General features: G+C 42.0%; 1 protein-coding gene across 2 annotated transcripts in view; it reads left to right on the top strand.

The window, feature by feature from the left end:
• LOC115460366 (kinesin-like protein KIF20A) overlaps positions 1-25,770 on the top strand; it is a 105,295-nt gene that overhangs the window by 24,581 nt on the left and 54,944 nt on the right. For both annotated transcript variants that reach the window (XM_030190149.1, XM_030190150.1), the window contains exons 5-11: positions 4,215-4,353; positions 5,877-6,061; positions 10,969-11,080; positions 22,367-22,543; positions 22,627-22,738; positions 23,147-23,218; positions 23,571-23,717. In XM_030190149.1, the coding sequence (XP_030046009.1) occupies positions 4,215-4,353; positions 5,877-6,061; positions 10,969-11,080; positions 22,367-22,543; positions 22,627-22,738; positions 23,147-23,218; positions 23,571-23,717 (944 nt within the window). The remainder of the gene's footprint in view (positions 1-4,214; positions 4,354-5,876; positions 6,062-10,968; positions 11,081-22,366; positions 22,544-22,626; positions 22,739-23,146; positions 23,219-23,570; positions 23,718-25,770) is intronic.

Raw genomic sequence — 25,770 nt, 5'->3', positions numbered from 1 at the left:
GTTAGTTGGGCACTCTAGGTGCCCTCCTTCTGTATAGAGACTTTGTGGTTGGTAATGGTGGCGGTGCAGCCGAATGAGTTTCTTACATCCCTGGATTAAAAACTGGTTAAAAGATAGAAAACAGAGGGTAGGGTTAAATGGTCAGTATTCTCAATGGGATAGTGGGGTTCCCCAGGGGTCTGTGCTGGAACTGCTGCTTTTTAACATATATTTATAAATGATCTAGAGATGGGAATAACCAGTGGTGTGCTGGAGCCGGCTCGTAAGAGCCGGTTGTTAAATTTATTGGCATCTTGCAAGCCGGTTGTTTACTGAGTGCGAGCCGGCTTGCCTGTCCTTCCTCCACCCCGCGAACTGCAGGCTCCCCCACTCCCCAGGTTGTCCATCATCTCCTGTCTGCCCTCAGCTCCCCGATAGCCATCATTTCCTTCCTGCCACCACCCTGCCTTTAAATATTGTATTTTTCCTCGAGTCGCAGTGCTGGCATTGAAAGCAGCAGGGCTCGGCTCCAGCCTTCCCTCGCATGGTTCCAGCCTCTTCCAATGTATTTCCTCTTTCCGCAAGGGCGGAACCATACTACTACCACTACAAATCATTTCTATAGCGCTACCAGCCGTATGCAGCGCTTCACAATTGAACATGAAGAAAAGACAGTCCCTGCTCAAAAGAGCTTACAATATAACTCAGGACAGACAGGACAAATAAGGGATAAGGGTAGGACAGACAGGACACATAGGGAAAAGGGACTATTGAAGAGAGGAAAACAAGGTAAAGGTTACGAGCAGGTGACAAATTAGGAATTAAAAGCAGCATCGAACAGCCTGGATTTGAAGGCGGCCAGGGATGGAGCTTGACGTTGTGGCTCAGGAAGTCTATTCCAGGCATAAGGTGCGGTGAGATAAAAGGAACGGAGTCTGGAGTTAGCGATGGAGGAGAAGGGTGCAATTAGGAGAGATTTGCCTAGTGAATGGAGTTCCTGGGAAGAAGTGTAGGGAGAAATGAGGGTGGAGAGGTAGTGAGGGGCAGCAGAGTGAATGCACTTATAGGTTAATAAGAGGAGCTTGAACTGTATACGGAAACGGATAGGGAGCCAGTGAAGTGACTTCAGAAGAGGGCTGATATGGGCATAGCGACTTTGGCGAAATATTAATCGTGCAGCAGAATTTTGAACAGATTGAAGAGGAGAGAGATGGCTGAGTGGAAGACCTGTGAGAAGCAAGTTGCAGTAATCCAAGCGAGAGGAAACCATGCGAGGGAAGGCTGGAGCCGAGCCCTGCTGCTTTCAATGCCAGCTCCACGACTCGAGGAAAAATACAATATTTAAAGGCAGGGCGACAACAGGAAGGAAACAAGGGCTATCGGGGAGCTGAGGGCAGACAGGAGATGATGGATGACCTGGGGAGTGGGGGATCGGGAATCGGGGGGGGGGGGGGCTAGAAGAAGGCAGGAAATGTCTGGCGTTTGACTAGGGGAGGGGCTATAAGGGAGATGGTTGACATGGGCTGCTGGGGGGGAGGCTGGAAGGAGATGGTTAACATGGGTGGATGGGAGGGGAGGGCAGGGGGAGAGGGTTGCTGTACATGGGTGGATGGAGGGGAGGGCAGGGGGAAGAGGAGGAGGGTTGCTGGACGTGGATGGATGGAGGGGAGGGCAGGGGGAAGAGGAGGGTTGCTGGACATGGGTGGAGGAGAGGGAAGAGAGAGAGAAGAAATGCTGGGCATGGATGGAGGAGAGGGAAGAGTGAGGAAGGAGATGAGGGAAAAGGAAGAGAGGAGAAAAACTGCACATGGATGAAGAAAATAGGCAGAAGTTGAATCCACTGGACAGTCAAGTCTGTGGAGGACCCAGCTTTTACTTACGGATGTAGGGCAAGAAATGAAGAAGAAAGGCGGAAAGTAAAGAAATAAATGGAAAGGAAACCCTGGAAACGGAGTTAAGAGGACAGATAGCAGCAGAATCGGATACTGGGCCAGCATGATTAGAAAAACAGTCACCAGACAAAGGTAGAAAAAAATAATTTTATTTTCATTATAGTGTTTGGAATATGCCCACTTTGAGAATCAGGTCCTCAACATTAAAAGTTTATATTTATTTACTTATTTATGGCATTTTATCCCACTTTAAACATGAATTAGATTGGAACCTGGGATCATTTAATTTTTTTTTCCTGGAGTAATGCATTATCCCCCCCCCCCCCCCCCCCCCCCCCCCCCCCGGCTCACTCCACGGCTATAGCCAGCTCTGCAATTTGGGGGGGGGGGGGGGGGAGACGCAGAGGTGAACGGGGGGCACAGAGGTGGACCGGGGAGAGAGCCTGTTGTTGTTCATTTACCAGCACACCACTGGGAATAACTAGTGGAGTAATTAAATTTACTGATGACACAAAGTTATTTAAAGTTGTTAAATTGCAAGAGGATTGTGAAAAATTACAAGAGGACCTTACAAGACTAGGAGACTGGGCATCCAAATGGCAGATGACGTTTAGTGTGAGCAAGTGCAAAGTGATGCATATGAGAAAGAGGAACCCGAACTATAGCTACGTGATGCAAGGTTCCACATTAGGAGTCCCTGACCAGTAAGGGAATCTAGGCGTCATTGTTGATACGTTGAAACCCTCTGCTTAGTGTGCTGCAGTGGCTAATAAAGCAAATAGAATGTTAGGTATTATTAGGAAGGAAATGGAAAACAAAAATGAGGATGTTATAATGCCTTTGTATCGCTCCATGGTGCAATTGCATCTCTAATATTGTGTGCAATTCTGGTCACTGCATCTCAGAAAAGATATAGTGGAATTAGGGTTCAAAGAAGGGCGACGAAAATGATAAAGGGGATGGGACAACTTCCCTGTGTCAAAAGGCTAAAGCGGCTAGGGCTCTTCAGCTTGGAGAAAAGACAGCCGAGGGGGAGGTATGATAAAGGTCAATAAAATAATGAGTGAAGTGGAACAGGTAGACGTGAATCGCTTGTTTACTTTTTCCAAAAAGATGAAGCCTAGAGGGCATGCAATGAAGCTACAAAGTAGTAAATTTAAAATGAATCTGAGAAAATATTTCTTTATTCAGTGTGTAATTTAAGCAGTTAGCTTAGAGGGGTTTAAAAAAGGTTTGGTTAGCTTCTTAAAAGAAAAGTCCATAAGCCATTATTAAAATGGACGGGGAAAATCCACTGCTTATTTCTAGGACAAGCTGCGTAAAATGTATTGTACTGTTTTGGGATCTTGCCAGGTACTTGTAACCTGGATTGGCCACTGTTGGAAACAGGATGCTGGGTCTGATGGACCTTTCGGTCTGTCCCAGTATGGCAATACTTATGTACTTATGATTTGACCAATGCTTATTTGCACATTACAATTCAGCCAGCGCATTAGTGGTTCCTTTGCTTCACGGTTTTGGGAAAGTGTTATCAGTTCTTTGGGCTCCTCTTTGGTCTCGCTGCTGCTTCTTGCAGCTTTTCCAAGGTGATGGTGGTTGTGGTGGCAGCGTTCCTTTGGAAGTAAGGAATTTTGGTGCATCCTTATCTTGAGGATTGGTTCATTTGAGCCAAGATGTTTCAAGAGTTTTCAGGTCACTTTCAGAGTGGGGCAGGTGCTTCAGTTGTGGGGCTGGGTGGTCAGTCTGGCCAAGAGTCATCTGGAGCTGTCTCAGTCCTTGGAGTATATGGGGGTCCATTTCAACGTTATTTAATGAGTAATGTCCAAAGGGGTTTTCCAGTGTCTCTCTTATGTGCTGTTAGCAGCCACCAAGAACCCCATGCAAATATTTTGCAGTGAGCTCATTAGTATTCTAATAAGCATTCTGGGCGATGCATAGCTCCAGGGAATGGAGACAAAAGCAGACTGTCATAATGCCTTTGCATTGTCCTGTTGTGTGACTAAGGGCCCTGTTTAAGTAGGCACACAAATGTTTTAGCATGCGCTTAAGATAGACACCCATTATATTCCTATGGATGTCTCTATCAGCGTGCGTGTACTAAAAAGGTTTCACGCCTACAGCACGGCTTAGTAAACTGGGCCCTGAGTGTTGTATATGGTTCTGTTCACGCTCTGGATGATGTAAATCTGACTTTTGACTCGTGTTAAAACATTTTTTCATTTCACCTTGTACTTATGAACAGTGTAACCTTTAAAAAAGGAGATGGGTTGTGTGTGGAGTGTTTCTCTTTTTTTTTTTTTTTTTTTTTTTTACATGTCTTAATTGGTTTTTTTATCCATTTAGATTTTTGGGTCCGAAACTACTCAGAATGAGTTTTTTGATGGCACGATAAAGGATTTACTTACAGCTTTCATTGATGGACAGAATGCATTGGTATTCACCTATGGTGTTACCAACGCTGGCAAAACATACACTATTCAAGGTATGAAAGACTCAAGTAGTATTACTTACTACATGGGTAGTTTTTCTTATCTGTTAAGGTATACAGGAAGTTCACATCTATCTTAGGTGATGCAGTAATTACCATATGTGTACGTATTAACCATGTGCTAAATATTAATTTTTTATTTTTATTTTGAGGGGGCATGTCAGGGGGCGGAAAGTGGGTGTTCGCTAACCTACATTACTGTGCCTACAAAATGGGTGGACATACACTCATGACAACATTAGCACATGGCCATAAAATTAGAAATAGTGCATTGTCACAGTGGTGGCACTGGCATACTGAAGGGGACATTCCTTGACATAGCATGATGTGCAACATGATTTCATATCTGATACTAGTCCCTGAGCTGATGTTGAAATAAAAGATGAGTACAAAAATTTATTTTAAAATAAGTGAGTTTAAAAATTTAAATAGCTTAAGAAATCAGAGATTAAAAAGTCTTAAAAGTATTGAAGAGTATTTCTGGTTGGATTCATGGTGGCTATGGTGTGTGAATCTCAGTGAAAACAGTATAGGTTACCAGTGGCACTTCTGCAGGTTATTTATTTGACATTTATACCAGTGGCGTAGCTACGTGGGGGCCTGAGGGGGCCGGGGCCCCCGCCTACCTTTACTTTTGCTGGCGGGGGATCCCACTCCCCGCCAGCCGACGTCTTCTTCTCAGTCCTTCCTGCTCTTCAATTTGTTTGCTGACGTCCTGCACGTAATTGTACAAATTGAAGAGCAGGAAGCGACTGAGAAGAAGACGTCGGCTGGCGGGGAGTGGGATCCCCCGCCAGCAAAAGTAAAGGTAGGCTGCAGCGGGTTCGCGGCGGGAGGGGGGGCGGCGCCGGGGGGAGGGCTAAAATGTGCCCCCTCCCCCCGGGCTCTGGACCCCTCCCCCACAGAAGGCTGGCTACGCCCCTGATTTATACCCCACATTTGCCCTTACAATTTTGAGTTCAATGTGGCTAACAAGCTAAAAAGAAGTCATTACAAAATATGAAACAAAATACATAACTCACACACATCAATAAGGAAACAATTGTAAATAAATCCAAGACTGGCTTACTGCAATGCATATACAATGGTCTGACTACAAAGGGCCTGCACCAGCTCCAGTTAATTCAGAATGCAGCAGCAAGACTCATAGAAGATTGCAAGCGATGTGACCACATCACACCATTTTTGCAAAAACTTCATTGGCTACCAGTACAATAAAGGGCTAAATTTAAAACTCTATCTGATCTTCAAGGCCCTGAGTACCTGAAGAATAGGATGATCCGCCACACACTGCCAAGGACACTAAGGTCCTCCCAAGGATTATCACTAACCACACCCTCTCCAAAAGACATTACACGATTTGATACCCGCAAGCGAGCCTTCTCCGAAGTAGCCCTCACATTCTGTATAGATGGTAAGAACTACAGAGCACTCCCCATTACAGGCAAGCAACTAGATTGTTTCAGTAATGTGTTAAAAAAAAAAAAGTAGTAATAGAATTTATTTTTTAATACAAGGTTCTTCTAAAGATGCTGGCATATTGCCTCGATCGCTTGATTTAATTTTTAACCACATAAATGGAAGGCTGTATTTGAAAAACGATTTGAAGCCCCATCTGAGCAATGATATTATGAAGATGGATTTTGGCCAAGTAGAGCATGAGGAAGCAATAAAATCCGCACTTCTCTCTACTCTCAAGGAGGTAAGAATAAGCTAGCATACTTTATACAAGTAGAAAGTTGTACTGTAGTTCCATGATTTTCACTTACAGTAAATATGTAGAAATCCAAGAATCATCAATTAAGCTATATGCAGTAATCTGCCACTGGACAAACTTAATATGCTGCCAACTTTCAAGAGATGGACCTGCCGAAAGCAGGCTGAGAGCCTTTTTCTTTGCCTTCATGGAGGGATACAGGCTTTGAAAGCTAAAAGTGTTTATCAAATTTGTTCAGTAAAGCATTGCCTATCTCTCTATATAAAAGGCAACCCCAACGTTCTGAAGCCTCCACGGAAGTTGAGGCGCCCGAGATATCCGGTGTGCCCTGGAGTGTCTGCACCGCCCTCGCGTCAAAACGTCATGACGTCGAGGGCGGAGCTATAACACTCGAGGCCCGAAACCGAAACGCCACAGGCACGGCCACGGAGGCGCAGCAAAAAAAAACAACAAAACCCTACCCACACACAGCGACGCGAACACCGAACAAGGCAAGTAGCTCGGAGGGAGGGGGGCCCTTGCTAGCGCCCATTTCATTGCGCTCAGAAACGGGCATTTATTCCTAGTACCTTATTAAAGTTTGAAAGCATCTTCTTGGTATGGATATCTGTCACATTTATTGTGGATATTATGAAAGAATTGCGCTAGGGGGAGCTCCAGGACCGACTTGGAAACTTATGGGACCTTGTTTAAACTGGCTTTGCCAGATCAATATGCAGCCATGTGATCCACATATAATATGAAACATTTAACTTTGTTTTCAAATCATACTTCTGTTTAGTGACCCTAATGCCGATGATAGAGTACACCTCACAGATCAGTAGGTAAAAGGGAGAGGGTATGGGACTTGATATACTACCTTTCTATGGTTATAGTCAAAGCAGTTTACGTATTATATACAGGTACTTGTTTTGTACCTGGGGCAATTAAGGGTTAAGTGACTTGCCCAAAGCCACAAGGAGCTGCAGTGGGAATCGAACCCAGTTCCCCAGGTTCTCAGGCTGCTGCACTAATCACTAGGCTATTAGAGCAGTAGAACTAAAAACAGTTCCCAATGTGGCCACATTTCACAGATGTGAGGCTGCCTCGGGGGGGGGGGGGGGGGGGGGCAGGGGGCAGATAACCAGAGGGAATGATTAAAACACACTTCCCTCTAGATCTAACCATTAGTAACAAATAGTCGCAGCAGTAACAGCAGTTCTCCAACCAGTTTCTATCAGATTCTGGTTTGTGTGTGGTCTGCTCTATCTGCACTGCTTTTGCATGCGCAGTTTCCTGCTAACAAATTTGGCAACACTATAAGTGATTTCAGTTACTGCAATGCAAAATATACTTTTGCTGAGGAGGAAAAAAAAACCCTTCAACACAGCAAGTGGCTAAACACCTGGAAAATTTAAAATGCAGTAGTGGAGAAAGGAACCTCCAACCAGTGGCGTAGTAGGAAGGGGGTGGGGCGGTCTGCCCCGGGTGCACGCCGCTGGGGGGTGTTGGCTCCGCTGGTTCCCTGCTCCCTCTGCCCCGGAACAGGTTACTTCCTGATCCGGGGCAGAGAGAGCAGGGAACCAGCGGAGCCGACGCAGCTCCCAGCGACATGCACTGGGGGCGAATCGGCCCTTCCGCCCGTCCCTCGCTGCTTTCCGATGTAAGTATGCACTCGGGGGGGGGGGGGGGGTGCGCGCAGCGGCGACCCGCCCCGGGTGTCAGCTGCCCTCACTATGGCACTGCCTCCAACTAATATTTTTGTCTGTATTCTTGGGATACACCTAGCCAGTCAGATTTTCAGGATACCCACAATGAGCATGCATATATGAGAGCTGCATAGACCAGAGGTAGTGCTTGCAAATGTTATCTCATTGTGGATGTCTTGAAAACCTGACTGGCTAGGTTTATCCCGAGGACTAGTTGAGAACCCCTGATCTATATCCATCAATGTATCAAGGCTTTACAATTGTAATTCTTGGTCAAAACTCCACAACAAAAACTTTATACACATGCAATCAGATTAATACATCAGAGAAGCTGCTTGTTAATATAAATTATACACAAAGTCATGTTAAAGATTCTAAAATTCAAGATCAATGCAGTTAAATCTATTGCACCGGAGGGAAAGAGAGTAGGTAGTTTACTCAAAACATTTCCTTATGCCAAAACAAGATTGATTTATTAATTTATGGCATTTGTACCCCACATTATCCCAAGCAAGTTTGGGTTCAGTGTGGCTTACATCAAACTTTTAAGGCAAATTACAATAAGAGAACGATAACAAAAATGCTAAACAATAATAAATAAAATCATCCTAGGTACATTCTAGGTCTGACAGCCTTAAACAAGTTTCTAGTAAAAATTCATGATTTCCTGGGCATCTGAATCCCTTTTCTTCAAAAGGAGATTGACAATACTCTCTGGATCTGAGGAAAGCTTACACTACCAGAGATACTTTGAGGCATATTTTCAAAGCACTTAGCCTTCCAAAGTTCCATAGGTTTCTATGGAACTTTGGAAGGCTAAGTGCTTTGAAAATATGCCTCAGTGTGACCTGGACGTATTACAGGTTTGTCTTAGGAAAATGCCACTTTCAATATTGTGTAGAGCCTGAGCTTGCTTTTCTCCTAAAACACACCTAGCTGTGGTAGTAGCACACTTAAGGAAGATGGGGTTGTATATCTGGAGTCATGGGAGCCAACATTTCAAAATGATTGGGGTTGCTAAACTGATGAGAATTACCCCTTCCTGGACAAAGTCATGAAGTTTGCTCAATATCAGGGGTGCTCAAGCTCCCACAGAGCTGCCACTTCTGTTTAGATTGTCTGGTCGAAAACACCGCTTAGATGTGCCTCAGTCAATGAACCACCTGCAGCTTCCTAGTCCTTGTGCCAAACTCTGCACAGGAAGGGAATTCTGTGCAAATTTCGCAATACGGGTTAGTCCCTAATTCCACCAGGAATAATACTTATTTCCAGAACTACTGCTTCCAAAGATAGTGCTGAATATACATGAAATTTAAATACTATGTAAAATAAGACTGGCTATGGGATTTAAATATTGAGTAGTAATCTTTTATTAAGTTAAATTGTAGTTTTCCTAGCAAATTTGATTTCAGCATTTCCTTCATGGAAGCTGGAAACAAATTTGTCCCTATACTATAAATACTTCAATGTGATAGTATGCAAGTCTTCACAGGAGTGGATATATTTGTAATGTTCAGTTTGTCTCTGTGTCGTAGCTGTGGGGGGCCACGGGGGCCTCTGCCCCCCCCCCCAATAGGCTCTGGGGCCCCCAGTTTGGCTGGTTGGGGGTCTCTGACCCCAACCCCCGCCAGCTGAAGCATTTATCTGTCCTGCGCAGGTCTTGCCTCCTCTCCTGTTTCCAGCCGCACCGTGCACGCTCTCGTTTTAATGCATGCTCACTTTCATTAAAACGAGCGTGCAGTGCACTAAAAACAGGAGAGGAAGCAAGTGCGAGACCAGTGCGGGACAGATAAACATTTCATCTGGCCAGGAGGGGGGGGGGGGGTCAGCTATGGTGGGGGAGGTGGCCTAAAATGTACCCCTCCCACTACTCTGGACCCCCCCTCCCGCCAAAGTCTGCCTACACCCCTGGTTTGTCCAGTCTAGGTTGTCATTTCATGGTACCAGCTAGCTCTAGTCTGAAGGGTAACTTTTTTTTTTTTTTTTTTATTTTTTTTTTTTTATAAGCTTTCCATGTTTTTGAGTTGCCTATGGTAATAAAATAGAAAATATATTTACCATTTGGTTCTTTGTTCTTCATAATCTGGGGCATTTTGTGGAGAGAGGCTATATGTGAATCAATGAAAATATTAAGTTCTGGTTTCTTCAGTATCGGAAGTTTTTTTTTTTTTTTTTTTACACTTTTTCTGGCAGAGCTTTAAGGGGGTTGAAGCTTTGTCTGGGGAACCATTAGTTTTGCATAAGAATGGGAATTGCTTGTTTTTAGTTCATAAGATGCTACTTGATGTTATCAGTATACCATTCAGTCTTTGAAGAACAACATTTTCTGTTGCAAGTGAAATTTGAAATTGATGTTTGCATTGGAAAGCGGAGGTAAAAATGCTTTCATTTACCATACGGATCACAAAAATGAAACCCCTCTGTCTCTGGTAAATTCTACGAATAGATCTTAACGAACCAGGATCGATACTACCTATATGTTATTTTTTCCGAGAGTACCCTCAGACCTTTCCACTGTCTTCGGCAATAGATAATTACTCTTGCCCAGTGGTTTAGCACTTCATTCATAGGGCTGCTCTTCTTTTTTTATCACCATGCCACATGCTACGTGCTCTAAGTGTCATCTTAAAGTGTCCAGCAGTCGGTCCTACAATTGATATCAGCAGAGATGACAGCTTTAACCTGAGGAAAGAATTTTGAAACCCGTGGAGTCGGGCGTTTCCAGGGGAAGGCAGGCAGAATTTCATTCTGCTTTGGATATGCTGGAGTTGAGAGCGAGTGAGGGTGTTGAAGAAGATAAGTTCTAATGAATAACTAAGCTATTTCTAGACATGTATGCATGACTGTAGCTGGAGAAGACGTTATAAATGTAAACGCAAATGTAAGATGACTTTAAGATGACACTTAGAGCACGTAGCATGTGGCACGGTGATAAAAAAGAAGAGTAGCCCTATGAATGAAGTGCTAAACCATTGGGCAAGAGTAATTATCTATTGCCGAAGACAGTGGAAAGGTCTGAGGGTACTCTCGGAAAAAATAACATATAGGTAGTATCGATCCTGGTTCATTAAGATCTATTCATTTACTATACAACACAAATGTCCCGCAAAGAGGGTCATTGTGCCAAGATGCTGTTGCTATATAGAAATCTATGACTATTGTTTTTCATGTGGAAACTTTAACATCTGTATTCATTTTCTAAAGGAAACTGATCATAATGTGAAGGCTTCTACAAACCAGAGTAGTCTCAAGGATATCTCATGTCTGGTGTGCCCTAACAATGTTTCACTAGTGTGTGTGGCAGCTGATATGCAGGGTAAAATAATGATCTCTGGGATTTCTTGGATGATACACATCTGCACTGTGGTGATGGGGAATGGAGAAAGATATAAATAGATGCTTTGCACAATGTATACACAAGGGGACAGCAGCTTGAAATAAGCAGCATTCATGAACCAAATCACTTGTCAAGAATGACTTAGCTTAATGGTGCTCTTCTCCCTCTCCCTAAACCAGGTACTGTAATCAGATTTTGAGGTAGTTAGATGTAAGGAGCATCCTGTGCTAGCACACAAGCAACTCTGTACAAATTAAGTTCTTAAGTTTTTTTTTCAAAATGAAGTTCAGTTTTCAAACTGTACTGGTTTACTATACTGTTCAAACTTCTAGCCTGATTTTTGGTAACATTTGTTATCAGAATTCTATAAACTGGACAGTAATCAGTGATGTCCTCTTACTGTTAAAATATTTCAAGTTCTTGACTGCTTGCTTAGTACAGAAGTATAAACTTTCTAGGATGAGTGATAGGCATTTCATAAAATGCAACCTGCCCTGCTTCCTTATTTATTGTATAGAAGCAGCAGTACGTTTTAACTACTTTTTAAAATTCAGGGTAAAAATGTTTATAGAGGTCTAGTTTTATATTCTAATGCTGTTGCTGTGGAACAATGAACACTCCTCATGGAGAGGAGTAACCTAGTGGTTAGAACATTTGTTCGGTAACAGGGAAGCCTGATGCTCCTTGTGATTGAGGGCAAGTCATTTAACCCTCCATTGCTTCAGGGACAGGGAAATAGCTAGCGTACCGGAGTGTAACTCACCTTGCGCTTCTATTGCAAAAGGTGTGAGCTAAATCCCCAAATAAGTCTGATTGTTGAGACGGTGATTTGTTACTTGAAGATCCTGCATTATATATTCACTACTACCTTTGTTGGATAAGCCATTTTTTTTTATTGCTTCTTTTTATGTACTGTTTGAATGTATCCTGTGATGGTAAAGCGATCAATGCAGACAGGTCATCTAAAGTAGTAAAGGGTCATGGATTTTTAAAAACATTTTTTAAACTTTATATTAGGACTAGCCGTTAAGCCCGTAACAACGGGCTAGTTTTTTGTTTTCCTATGGCCTCCCCCCCGTCCACCAACCCTCCTCTCCCCCCTCCCATCCGCTCCATCCACCCGTGCCCATCAACTGTTCTCTCCCCTACTCTCCATCCTCGGGCTCCCATCCACTGCGATTGTGCCCTGCAGTTCCGCCCCCTCCTTCCCTCCCGGCTCCTCCTCCTCCAATTTCCATGCCCATGTCCAAGCCCTCCTCCCTATTGGGCTGTGCTGCTGGTGGAGGCGGGGCTTGGACTTCTACACTCTCAGCGTTCCGACTCTACTTGCCATTTGCAGGTGAATCGGTCACTTGCCGTTTATGTGTTTGATTTTACAAGATGATAAAGCCCAACAGGTCAAACAAAACAAGTGCCTCATACAGAGCAAATAAATAGACAGGTGCGCCGCACTAGCAACAAACCCTAAAACAAGCCCTACAGTGGTGGTATAACAAGAACTAGGCTAGGATGAACAAACAAACCATAGAGCCCTATCCCAGTACCCCACCCGTCCCCAGTATACAGCTAAAACTGGTCAAGTTACCACAAGTACTACAAATTCTTCAGAAGGAGTAACAAGGGCATGCAAGAACCAGTCATTACTCAGTAATAGGGACTAACTTCCACACTTTCTCAAATTGAGACCCCATCCCCTTGAGACCACAAGAGAATTTTTTTCATATCACCACAACTCCAGCACATATCTGGAGCCAGAGCCCTTCTGAGGGGCTTCAGCAGATTGCCAGTGGCGAGCTAAAGCTATTTTAGCCTCAAGTCTAAGTATCTAATTCAGTGGGATGAACATCCGCACCCAGCACTCCCAACAATCACGCTTTAGGGGATGCTCGCCAGTCATTCTAGTCCATCCACAAATCTGATCCCAAATTCCCACTCAGAACATCCACACCTTACTGCAGGTCCACCACACATGTTCCTAGTCTCCCACCCCTCCACAAGTCTGCCAACAAGAAGCGCCTCCCCCTGCATCCACCCAAAAGTGGCGCTGTGTGCTTGGTGTCTATTATAGAAGATTGAACAGCTGGTATTGCATCTGCCTATAAGCAGTAACAAAGGAACATTTATGAACATACAAAATGGGCCCGCACCCAGAAGTGGTCCCCCTTAGAACTCCCCAACTAGTGCTCCCATGCGACTATATGAGGTGCATTCCCAGAGCTCTTCCCCATACGTAAAGCCCCATAAACCATAGAAAGGAGCTCACAATGCAGCCTTTCTTTAAACCAAACCCCCTCCAATGGTAAAAGTGTCCTATGTAAGTTAGCTTTTGTATCTTAACTCGACAGCAAGTCCCGGAGCTGAAAAAAACTGGTAAAAAGGTATCTTACAATCCGTCAAAACTTGCAGTTGTTGCAGCGAGAAAAGATGACAACCCTCAAAAAAGTCCAAACAATGCTGCTTGTCTATAGCGTGTAAATGCCGTACTAAAGAGTGAAAATAAGATGAAGACAGAGGGCAATAATGAACCAACAACTTACTACGAGGATGGAGGACCCCCCTGCACACCCAACTCGCGTCTAGTCCGTAACCAGAGTTCCACCAAAGGAGTAAGAAATAGATGGTCAGACTGCTCAGGAGACATGCCCTAGGAACCTGGGGTCCACCCTGTGGCCCAATATCAAAGATCAAATGAGACCCAAGTAACTGATCCATCTGGACCCAATGCGACTACTCGGGTTTATCATAAAAATCTTTCAATGCATTCAGTTGGCCACGCATCGCCTAGATAGGATTTTAGATAGTGCTAGGAAGGAGCCGGCTGTCTTGGTACATGTGGGTACCAATGACATAGAAAAATGTGGGAGAGAGGTTCTGGAAGCCAAATTTAGACTCTTAGGTAGAAAGCTCAAATCCAGAACCTCTAGGGTAGCATTTCAGAAATGCTACCCATTCCACGCGCAGGGCCCAAGAGACAAGCAGAGCTTTGGAGTCTCAATGCATGGATGAGAAGATGGTGCAGGGAGGAGGGTTTTAAATTTGTTAGGAACTGGGCAACATTCTGTGGAAGGGGGAGCCTATTCTGGAAGGATGGGCTCCACCTTAACCAGGGTGGGACTAGGCTGCTGGCATTAGCATTTAAAAAGGTGCTCGAGCGGCTTTTAAACTAGAAACTGGGGGAAGGCCGACAGTCATTCAAAAGAGCACATGGTTTGGAATAAGGTATCACTTAAAGGTATCACCAAAACAGGGAAGATAGGGTATCTTGATAGTGAGGTTGCAAATGAGACCGTAGTAGATCAGGTGTCCTTAAATAAAAATCAAACAAAAGATTGCAAATTAGTACTGTCAAGTACTGAGCATGATGCAAATTGGAACAACAAACATAGTTTGAAATGTGTATATGCGAATGCCAGAAGCCTAAGAAATAAGATGGGAGAATTAAAATATATTGCACTAAATGAAAAATTAGATATAATAGGCATCTCTGAGACCTGGTGGAAGGAGGATAACCAGTGGGACACTGTCATACCGGGGTTCAAATTGTATCTTAGTGATAGGGTGGATTGAATTGGTGGAGGGGTAGCATTGTATGTTAAGGAGGGCCTTGAATCAAATAGATTGAAAATTCTGCAGGAAACAAACACAACTTGGAATCCCTTTGGATTGAAATTCCATGTGTAAAGGGGAAAATGATAGTGATAAGAGTGTACTACCTTCTGTCTGGCCAGGATGAACAGACGGATGTAGAAATGTTATTGGAAATTAGGGAGGCTAACAAACTGGGCAGCACAATAATGGGTGATTTCAATTACCTTTATATTTTAAGGAATCTATAGAATTCAATATCTAATATCTACAATGATGCTATATTCTGTATCTTTAGGGATGTCATTAATTTTCTCAAGTGGAGAAAAAGAGTTCAGTGAAAATCAGTCACTCCTATTTGAAAGGCAAACATCTTCAGAGTTGTAGGAGGCTCTGTTTAATCATGAGTCATAAAAAAAACTCCACTTCAACGTTATAAATGTTTATAAATGACAAATACCTTCCATAGATACAGAATGAGCTGTGCAAAGCTAAATAATGATGCCCACACAATTTGTACAGTACTTTTTATTTTTAAGAAGTTTACAAATTAATTCAAGAATACATTCTTGATACAGAAAAGATAATTATTACTATTCCAAAAATAACATTTAAAGAAATATAAACCTTTTAAAGATCTTTAGTCCACAAATAAGGGAGGCATCACAATATCTGTGGATATTAAAGAATCATTCTTCATTAAAGAAATATGAGGCTAGAAAGGAGATTCCAGGGTCACTTATTAAATTATGGAGTCGAAGTAATTACTACTCTTAGCTGTGACTCCTTCAACACAACCATCTTAGAATCCAAAAAAATACTTTATTTGTTTAGGATCAAAAAATACATATTTGACTGAGTTCAGTTTCAGTACACATTTACAGGGGAAATTCAACCAGAAAAGACCGCCCAATTGTATTATTCTTGGGCGTAGTTTAAGGAACTCTTGACGCCTCTTTTGGGTTGCTTTGGAAACATCCGGAAACATTCTAACTTTACAATTCAGAAAGAGTTGATCTCTATGAAGAAAAAATTTTCAGTATCCAATATCTATCCGGTAGTAATACAAATGTCACTATAAGTGTTGCTGGCATTACACCCAAATTATCATCTTATATCTGTGTTAAATTTAAATTCAGAGTCTCAAAGGGTACTTCAGTCCCTTCAACTACTTGATCCGTTTCCTTTTTTGTATATGGTAACAATAAATTTATTTATTTATTTGTTGCATTTGTATCCCAGATTTTCCCACCTATTTGCAGGCTCAATGTGGCTTACATAATACCGTGATGGTGTTCTGGTATCTTCAAGATTTCAGAAAGATATTTTTTGAAAGTTATAAGAGGAGCAATTGAAACCTGTTTAGGAAAATTGATTAGTCTTAATGTTTTAGACCTTTGCTGGTTTTCCAAAGTTTCAATCTTGTTCTGAAGAATCATATTCTCCTTTATCAAGTTTAGCTGAATTTGTTGAAGAGATTGTATATCCTTTGTGTTAGTCCCCACCATTTTGTCCATAGATATTTTATTTTCTAATATTGGTGGTAGTTCTAATGAAATTTGAGATTGTTGAGCTAAAGACAAACGTTTTTGTGAGAAGGAGGTTTCTAAGCCCATAAGGGCCTCCCAAATGGCATCTAAGATGACAATATCTTGGACTTTTACAATTGTAGTATTTTCACCACATATTGTATCCAGCGTTTCTTCTGAACTGCAGTTCACAAATCCCCAAACTCTCCAAAAATTAACACTCCACTTAAGCAACTCTCAAAACTGCTTCTCAGCTATCAGAGCTTTTCAAAGTGGCGGATTTCAATTACCCCAATATTGACTGGGTAAATGTAACATCAGGACATGCTAGGGAGATAAAATTCTTTGACGAAATCAAGGACTGCTTTGTGGAGCAGCTGGTACAGGAGCCGACAAGAGAAGGAAAAATTCTAGACCTAGTCCTTAGGGAAGCGCATGATCTGGTTCTGGAGGTAATGGTGCTGGGGCTGCTTGATAAGTGGTCATAATATGATCAGATTTGATATTAGCTTTGGAATAAGTATACACAGGTAATCCAATACGTTAGGGTTTAACTTTCAAAAAGGAGACTATGATAAAATGAGAAGCATGGTGGAAAAAAAAACTTAGAGGAGCGGCTGCGAGGGTCAAAAATTTACATCCGGCATGGATGCTGTTCAAAAATACCATCCTGAAAGCCCAGGCCAAATATATTTCATGTATTAAAAAAGAAGGAAGGAAGACCAAACGACAGCCAGCATGGTTAAAAAGTGAGGTGAAGGAAGCTATGAGAGCTAAAAGAAAATCCTTCAGAAAATGGAAGAAGGAACCGACTGAAAATAATAAGAAACAGCATAAGGAATGTCAAGTCAAATGCAAAGCGCTGATAAGGAAGGCAAAGAGAGACTTTGAAAAAAGATTGCTTTGGAGGCAAAAACACACAATTTTTTTTTTTTTTTAGATATATTAAAAGCAAGAAGCCGGCAAAAGAATTGGACTGCTATATGACCGAGGAATAAAAGGGTCAATCAGGGAAGACAAAGCCATAGCGAAGAGATTAAATTAATTCTTTGCTTCAGTCCTCACCGAGGAAGATTTGGGAGAGATACCGGTGCCAGTAATAGTATTCAAAGGTGACAAGTCAGAGAAACTGAATGGAATCTCTATAAACCTAGAGGATGTAATGGGGCAATTTGACAAATTGAAGGGTATCAAATCTCCTGGACTAGATGGTATTCTTCCCAGAGTACTGATAGAATTGTAAAATGAACTGGCAGAACTATTGTTAGTAATATGTAATTTATCTTTAAAATCAAGCGTGGTACCAGAAGATTGGAGGGTAGCCATTGTAACACTGATTTTAAAAAAAGGTTCCAGAGGGGATCTGGGAAATTTATAGACCGGTGAGCCTGACGTCGGTGCCTGGCAAAATGGTAGAGACTATTATAAAGAAAAAAATTACAGAGCATATTCAAAAACATGGATTAATGAGACAAAGCCAACATGGATTTAATGAAGGGAAATCTTGCCTCACCAATTTATTATATTTCTTTGAAGGGGTGAACAAACATGTGGATAAAGGCGAGCCGGTTGATATTGTGTATCTGGATTTTCAAAAGGCGTTTGTCAAAGTACCTCATGAAAGACTCCAGAAGAAATTGGAGAGTCATGGGACAGGAGGTAGTGTCCTACTGCAGATTAAAAACTGGTTAAAGGATAGAAAACAGAGAGTAGGGTTAAATAGTCAGTATTCTCAATGGAAAAGGGTAGATAGTGGGGTTTCCCAGGGGTCTGTTCTTGGATGGCTGCTTTTTAAAATATTTATAAATGATCTAGAGATGGGAGTAACTAGTGAGATAATTAAATTTGCTGACGACACAAAAAGTTATTCAAAGTTGTTAAATCGCAAGAGGATTGTGAAAAATTACAAGAGGACCTTACGAGACTGGGAGACTGGGCATCTAAATGGCAGATAACATTTAATGTGAGCAAATGCAAAGTGATGCATGTGGGAAAGAGGAACCCGAACTATAGCTACATAATGCAAAGTTCCACATTAGGAGTCACCGACCAAGAAAGGGATCTCGGCGTCATTGTTGCTGATACTTTGCAACCCTCTGCTCAGTGTGCTGCGGCTGCTAAGAAAGGAAATAGAATGTTAGGTATTATTAGGAAAGGAATGGAAAACAAAAGTGAGGATGTTATAATGCCTTTGTATCGCTCCGTGGTGTGCCCGCACCTCGAATACTGTGTTCAATTCTGGTTGCTGCATCTCAAAAAAGATATAGTGGAATTAGAAAAGGTGTAGAGAAGGGTGACGAAAATGATAAAGGGGATGGGACAACTTCCCTATGAGGAAAGGCTGAAGCATCTAGGGCTCTTCAGCTTGGAGAAAAGGTGGCTGAGGGGAGATATGATAGAGGTCTATAAAATAATGAGTGGACTGGAATGGATAGACGTAAATCGTTTGTTTACTCTTTCCAAAAAATACTAGGACTAGGGGGCACGCGATGAAGCTACAAAGTAGTGAATTTAATACGAATCGGAGAAAAGTTTTCTTCCCTTAGCGTGTAATTAAACTCTGGAATTCATTGCCAGAGACTGTGGTAAAGGCGGTTAGTGGGGTTGAAGAGAGGTCAGGACGACTTCCTAAAGGAAAAGTCCATAGACCATTATTAAATTGACTTTGGGAAAATCCAGTGCCTATTTCTGAGATAAGCAGCATAAAATATATTGAACTTTTTGGGATCTTGCCAGGTGTTTGTGACCTGGATTAGCCACTGTTGGAAACAGGATGCTGGTCTTGATGGACCTTTGATCTGTCCCAGTGTGGCAATACTTAAGTACTTATGCACTGCATGGTACCGCCTCATGTTCAGTAAGTTCACTCCCCTCTATCTTTGGATTTTGCCAACTGCCGCCAACTAATTTTCGCACGTTTCCCTTCCACAAAAAGGAGATCATGTGATCTCATCAAGCAAAAAAATGTTTTGGGCAGTGCTATGGGGACTTGGGCAAGCAACAAAGGAAATCGAGGAAGCACCATCATTTTCAAGGCTATTGCTCTTCCCCACCAGGACAACATGAGGTTCTTCCAGGTCTCTAAATCTTTATGAACACTAATAGAGGCAAATAGTTGGCTTTATATAAGTCTTTCACCTTCCCCATAAGCCGGACACCTAAACACATAGAGTCCATACTCACTGTTCATCAATGCAACATATCTCCACTTCTGATCCCTCATCCCGTAATCCAGTCAATCATACATTTATTCACGGAACTATGTACACCATATGTCTGTGTCTAACACTGCCCTTTTAGCTTCCCATTGTCTCCTTCCAATGTTTCTATGTTGATGTCCCATTGTTATATTCCTAATGATATTCGAATGTCTCGCATAACTCTGTACAATGTAATCCATAACCAAGTTGTAACAAATGTATTTCCATTATTCATATCTTATTGTAAGCCACACTGAGCCCGCAAAAAGGTGGGAAAATGTGGGATACAAATGCAATAAATAAATACTGGACCCCCTGAGTTGCGACATGAAAAGGAAATGATGCTCTCAATTGCGCCTCTGAGATTTAACAGTAGAGCTTCCATTTTTTGACACTGATTTTAAAGCCTAAATTATGGGGAAAAGCAGCAATCACAGCCAATAGTGACGGGAAGGAGGACTCTGGGTTCTCTACAAGTATCAAGGTGTCAGTCTGCATATTAAGAAAATTTTATGCACATCAGTCCTTATCTGAACAGGACAAATATGCTCATTCGTCCAGATAGCCACAGCCAACATTTTAATGGCCAGTGCAAAACGAAGGGGGTACAGGGGGCAGGACAACCCTGCCACACACCCTGCTGCAATGTAAAAGCCTCGGACTGTGTACCATTAACCAAGATTAATACTGCTGGGTTTTAAATATAGAGCCTTCACCCAACTGCCAAAAGAACCACCCAAGCCCACCTGCTTTAAAATGTTAAACAGCCACTCAACCTGGTCGAGGGCCTTTTCCGCACACAAGGCGATTCCCAGGGCCACCGTAGATGATCACTGCAAATGTTCCACTATGTCTGTAGCCCTTTGCACATTGTAACCCAGGAGTTGGCCCTTAACAAAGCCGATCTGGTCGATATTGGATCAGTTTAGGCAGAAGAGTTTCCAACCTACAAGCCAAAATCTTAGTAAAGATTTTCATATATATATTTAATAAAGCAGTGGGGTAGTAGCTCGAACTTAATGTAAGGTTCTTCCCAGGTTTAGGCAAGACCTTTATTTGAGCTTGCAGTTGCTCCAGTTTACCTCAACAGTTGTTCAATATGAATTGCCTACTATCTCTTCTTCTAGGCCTGCTTTGTATGAGCAGTCTGCGCAAGTAGGCCTTCCCAGCATCCCAGATCAAACCCGTTGGGGTGTCCCCAGTATCATTGAAACTAAGATAATCAGACCAGAGATCCGAGAGCCATTTTTGAATGTCAGGGCGTAGTAGCATAGCAGTATTATCTCTCCAGGTTTTCCCGCCGCCTGTTCCCACTGAAGCCGGACAAATCCCGGATACCATTGCGTGATCGGAAATGACAAGGGGATGCAACCGATCTGTCCATCCTGCCAGTTGAGTATCAAGGCCCAATAAATAGTCTATTCTGGAAAAGGAATGGAATAGTTAAGTATAGCCCCTGGAGCCTGGGTTAAAGCTCCTCCATAGGTCCACTAGTTATCATTTGGTCGTGCAGTCTCCCAGATCTTTACCTTCCTGGGGTACCTCGTCCCCTTCAAACTTAGGCCAATCTAGAGGACCCAAGTTACAGTTCAGCACCCCCCCCCCCCAAAAAAAAAAAATCAAAGTTCTTGGGGAAGACTGAGGTGAACACAGGATCAAAAAACACTTTGTGTCTAGTGTATAGACATTTAAAATAGTCAACTCCTGCTCTTCAGTTTTCCCTGTTACCCATATAAAACAAAGGGAAGTGCTTTGTGAATTAAAATGTCCACCCCTCTCTCTTTAGATCCTTCAGAGGAACCATACAAGGACCCCCAACCACCCTGGGATAATGTTTCCATTTTGGCCACTGTCAGTTTGGTTTCTTGCAACAGGGCTATATCAATACATGCATTGTGGAGATGTTTCAAGATCCCCTACCACTCCTGCCCTTTGTGCCCTCTTTAGTATGGGAGCTTGGCTTGACGGCATAAATCTCCTCGATGGAGGGGCCTATGTGTTGCTTTAACTGTTTTGACATTGCCTTGATCAATGCAGGAGTGCAAGTTTTGTTTTTTTTTGTTTTTGTTACATTTGTACCCTGCACTTTCCCACTCATGGCAGGCTCAATGTGGCTTACATGGGGCAATGGAGGGTTAAGTGACTTGCCCAGAGTCACAAGGAGCTGCCTGTGCCTGAAGTGGGAATCGAACTCAGTTCCCCAGGACCAAGGTCCACCACCCTAACCACTAGGCCACTCCATCAGGTTAGTTCTCAAGCAAATGGACTTCCTGTGATGGGGGAAAAAATCGCCTCTAGATAGGGGAAAGCTGCAGAGCCCTTTCAGATACGTCCGAGTGCCGTGCTCTTCATCCGGAAGTCCCCAATCTTTATATGTGCTCCTTGCTCTCCGGGCCAGGTCTCTGTTATACTGCCTAGGTGAAAAAGCGGGTCATGGTTTTGATGTACCACTTTTCTGTAGTACAATCAAAGTGGTTTACTTGTATATTATTTATTTTATTTTTGTTACATTTGTACCCCGCGCTTTCCTCCTCATGGCAGGCTCTATGCGGCAGGCAGTGGAGGGTTAAGTGACTTGCCCAGAGTCACAAGGAGCTGCCTGTGCCGGGAATTGAACTCAGTTCCTCAGCTCCCCAGGACCAAAGTCCACCACCCTAACCACTAGGCCACTCCTCCACTCCCTAGTGAGCTCACAATCTTGAGTTAGTGTGGCTTTTTTTTTCCGTACCTGGAACAGTGGAGGGTTAGGTGACTTGCCCAGGGGGTCACAAGTTGCTGCAGTGGGAATCAAACCTGGTTCCCTAGTTTCTCATCCCAGTGCAATAATCAGTATGTTACTCCTCCACTCCCATATAAGTAGCAGATAATACCATATAAAGCTTTTCTCTTTTAAATATTGTTCTTCAAATATTTCCCTTGCTGTTAATTAAAGCAAATTCTTTCCTTTTCAGATTGTGAAGATAAAATGAACAAGGACCAAGAGGTCCAGTTTTCAGTATGGATGTCCTTTTTCGAAATTTATAATGAATACGTATATGATCTTTTGAAAACATTTCCTTCATCCAAATGTCCAAAACGTCCGGCGTTGAGAGTCTATGATGATCAAACTGGAAATTCTTATGTGAGAGGTAAAAATGTGAAATTTCTTTTAGTAAACATGTGGTGCTAATAAATAGCAGTTGGTATAATACAGTGTTTTTTTTTGTGATAGATTTAAGGTGGATGTGTGTTAACAGCACTGAGGAAGCTTCCAAAATTTTGAAAATAGGAAACAAAAACCGGAGTTTAGCCTTTACAAAAATGAACCATCAGTCAAGTAGAAGGTATGATTATACTATTTGATTTGGATAAAATGCTTACTATAGTAGAGAATGGTAGGGCAATGGTAAGGACCTACGTATGTCAAATGCCACTTGGTGAGCATAGCAGATGCGCGCCAGAAAATAAAAATTATTTTTCAGACGCACGCCAAAAAAATGGAAGAGCCATGTGATAGCCGGGCGTTAACTCCAAATTGGTGTGTGTTGGGCGCGTAGCAGATGCTTACGTGCCTTAATAAAAGGGCCCCTAAATATTTATTTGGCAACTTGGTGGAGACATCTTTCTAACAAGTGAGTTAAGCCCTGTTACCTTTCATGATTTCAGTTTGGGTAGACTGGAGCCAAATTTACAGAAGTGTGTAGTTTTGTTCTTTAAAATGTTTCCTAAGTTGCAGTTCTGTTTTTCTCCAGCCACAGCATATTTTCTATACGGCTGCTAAGAGTGTCTGTGGAAGATGAACCATGTGTTCTTGGAGTTTCAGAGTAAGTTTTTTTTTTTTTTTTTTTCATCATTACTTTTTTGTAGATTGTTGGCTGTTGTTTCCTGAAACAGTAAGTTGTGCTGCCAGGTAACTGAGCTAGTTAGCCTCAACTGAAGGTAAAGGAATTTGTATGAGGCCTGCTGAGAAGAGGATTTCATTTTTTGTCAACATTTTTCATATAAACCTTTAAGTGTTGTTGTGACATTAAGTTCTGATGGCTTTTCTGTTCAGATTATGCCTGCTAGATAGGCTGACTTTTTGCTGCTGCCAGCATTCTGTTTTCTACACCTGTTAACATCTTGAATGCCACTTGATTTTGTTTTTTAAAATCTTAATTCCATTCCATTATATAGGCTGTCTCTCTGTGATTTGGCTGGATCCGAACGCTGCAACAGAACTCAGACGGTTGGAGATAGATTAAAAGAAGCTGGGAACATCAATAATTCTCTTCTCATTCTTGGCAAATGTATTGCAGCACTAAAGCAGACTCAAAACACCAAGTTAGTTAATTTCGTTTCAGAGCTAAAATTGCTGTCTAAATCAGATTTGCGACTTTTTGTTCATTAAGATAACTTTGTGTAGGGTGGGGAAATGGATAGTCTGTTCTCCTGTTTAAAATTAGGCTATGTTTTATGGAGGCTCGTTGAGCGGAGCATTCTAGAATTAGTATAGCACCACTGAAGATGTATGTATGTACAGCAGAAGACAGGGCTGTTCTCAAAACAGATATGCACAAGAGTGACTTCACATGGGATTTGTGTGTATGTGCATATACACTTTTATAGTTCATCAGAATAGCCAGGAAGAAGATGGTCTTCCTCAGGAGGAAGGTGGATTTGTGACTGAGGTGAGAATCTTGACCATCGCACACAAGTCCCAGGTCTAAGACACATTTTTGTCGGGTCTGTGCATAACTTTGATCTGCCAAGGTTTGTGTCCATTAAATATAGAATACACGTAAACCTAAAAGAGATGCTCTGAGCAGTCCTTCATTGTTTAAAGCCCTGCATGTTGGCCTGTACACATAAATGGGGATACAAATGCAATAAATAAATAGTAATTCTGATTATGAAACCAAATGAGCCTGCCATGAGTGGGAAAGCACGGGGTACAAATGTAACAAAAAAAAAATAAAGCTATTACATCAATTTCAATTGCTTCTCTCTCTGGGTTAAATACATTTAATTACAGATTGCAATACAATTTGAGCCTACATGTTCTCAGCATATTGATTGTCTCTGACAAACATTTTTTTGTATACAGGGGAGTAAAGCTCAGAAACCATGCCTCATACTTAAACTAGGTCATGTTTTAATAAAACTTTAAAACCCGCTATATCTATAAATGTTTAAGCGGGGAACAAGTTACATACAAAATGTAAAAGGACAGAACAATAAACATTATTTCTTTGCTCAGAGACTAATTAATACTATCACTTTTTTTTTCCTTACGTGTTTGTCCACAAGCGCCTTCAGCCACATAAAAAAAATTCTTATAGTGCAGTTGTATAATATAAGATGTGATTTTAAGATATCAGCTTCTATCTGCTTTTCCAACTGCCTATCGTATATAAACTTCTGTTAGTTATCTGAATCAAATGAACTCTTTCCATAAGCAAACTACTACCTATCAAGTCCCTTGGAAGTCCAGTTTTCGATGCATCTGGCTTAAGGACAGGTTTAATGGCAGTCTGCTGTAATATGTTATAATGAGCTGTTAACGTTCAACAGCATTTTCATTTTACTGCATCGCGACAGGGCCAGAAGCAAGCTCAAGAAAAGTGATTATATTCTTCAAACAGCTTTATTCAAACACAAATGTTCTGACAGTGTGAAGCCATTTAAATGATGTTCCTCTCAAGTCATTTAAATGCTGTGGTTTTTTTGCTTGAAGCTCAAGTATCCAATACTGCTTCCTTCAATGTTAAAATCTCAGTTATTCCTCATAATAGGAGTAGAAATTTTAGTTTAATATGATCCAACATTAATTTTCAAAAATGTGAGCAGCTAAGACACACAGCGAGATGCTCATAATTGAGAAGCCAGCTTCTGTTTATTTAATCTAGTTCTGATAACACAAGATGTATACTATACATAGATCTTCTGAAAAGGGCATATGGTCACATAAATTACAAAGCTGGAGATGCATGTAAAGTGAGATCTTAAGAAATATTGCTTCTGAGTCAAAGGATTGGTCCATTAAGTGCAGCCAAAAGTGAGAGCAAAAATTACAATTCTCACAAAGGTAGTGTCCCTTGTTGCCAGTATCATTGTTAGAAGATAATAATTAGAATGTAGCACCACATCTCATGTTTCTGTCTCTGGTCCATGCATTGCATTTACCAGTGTGAAATTATTGCATGCAATTCCAACACGTCGGTGTTGACATGGATAGCAAGTGTCTAAGTATGCAAATATGGGGCTTGTCTCCCAACAAAAGATCCATCTTTGCAAATGATGCTTGTAGAGGTGTGGCTCTAATAATTGCACATGGATAGCTTCTCTATTTTGGTCTAGGTTTTTTTTTCACAGATGAACACATTCTTTTGATACC

The sequence above is a fragment of the Microcaecilia unicolor genome, chromosome 1 (genome assembly GCF_901765095.1).
Source record: "Microcaecilia unicolor chromosome 1, aMicUni1.1, whole genome shotgun sequence".
NCBI classification, from domain to species: Eukaryota; Metazoa; Chordata; class Amphibia; order Gymnophiona; family Siphonopidae; genus Microcaecilia; species Microcaecilia unicolor.
Note: the sequence above shows the minus strand (reverse complement) of the source record. Positions and strands in the feature narration are given on the sequence as shown.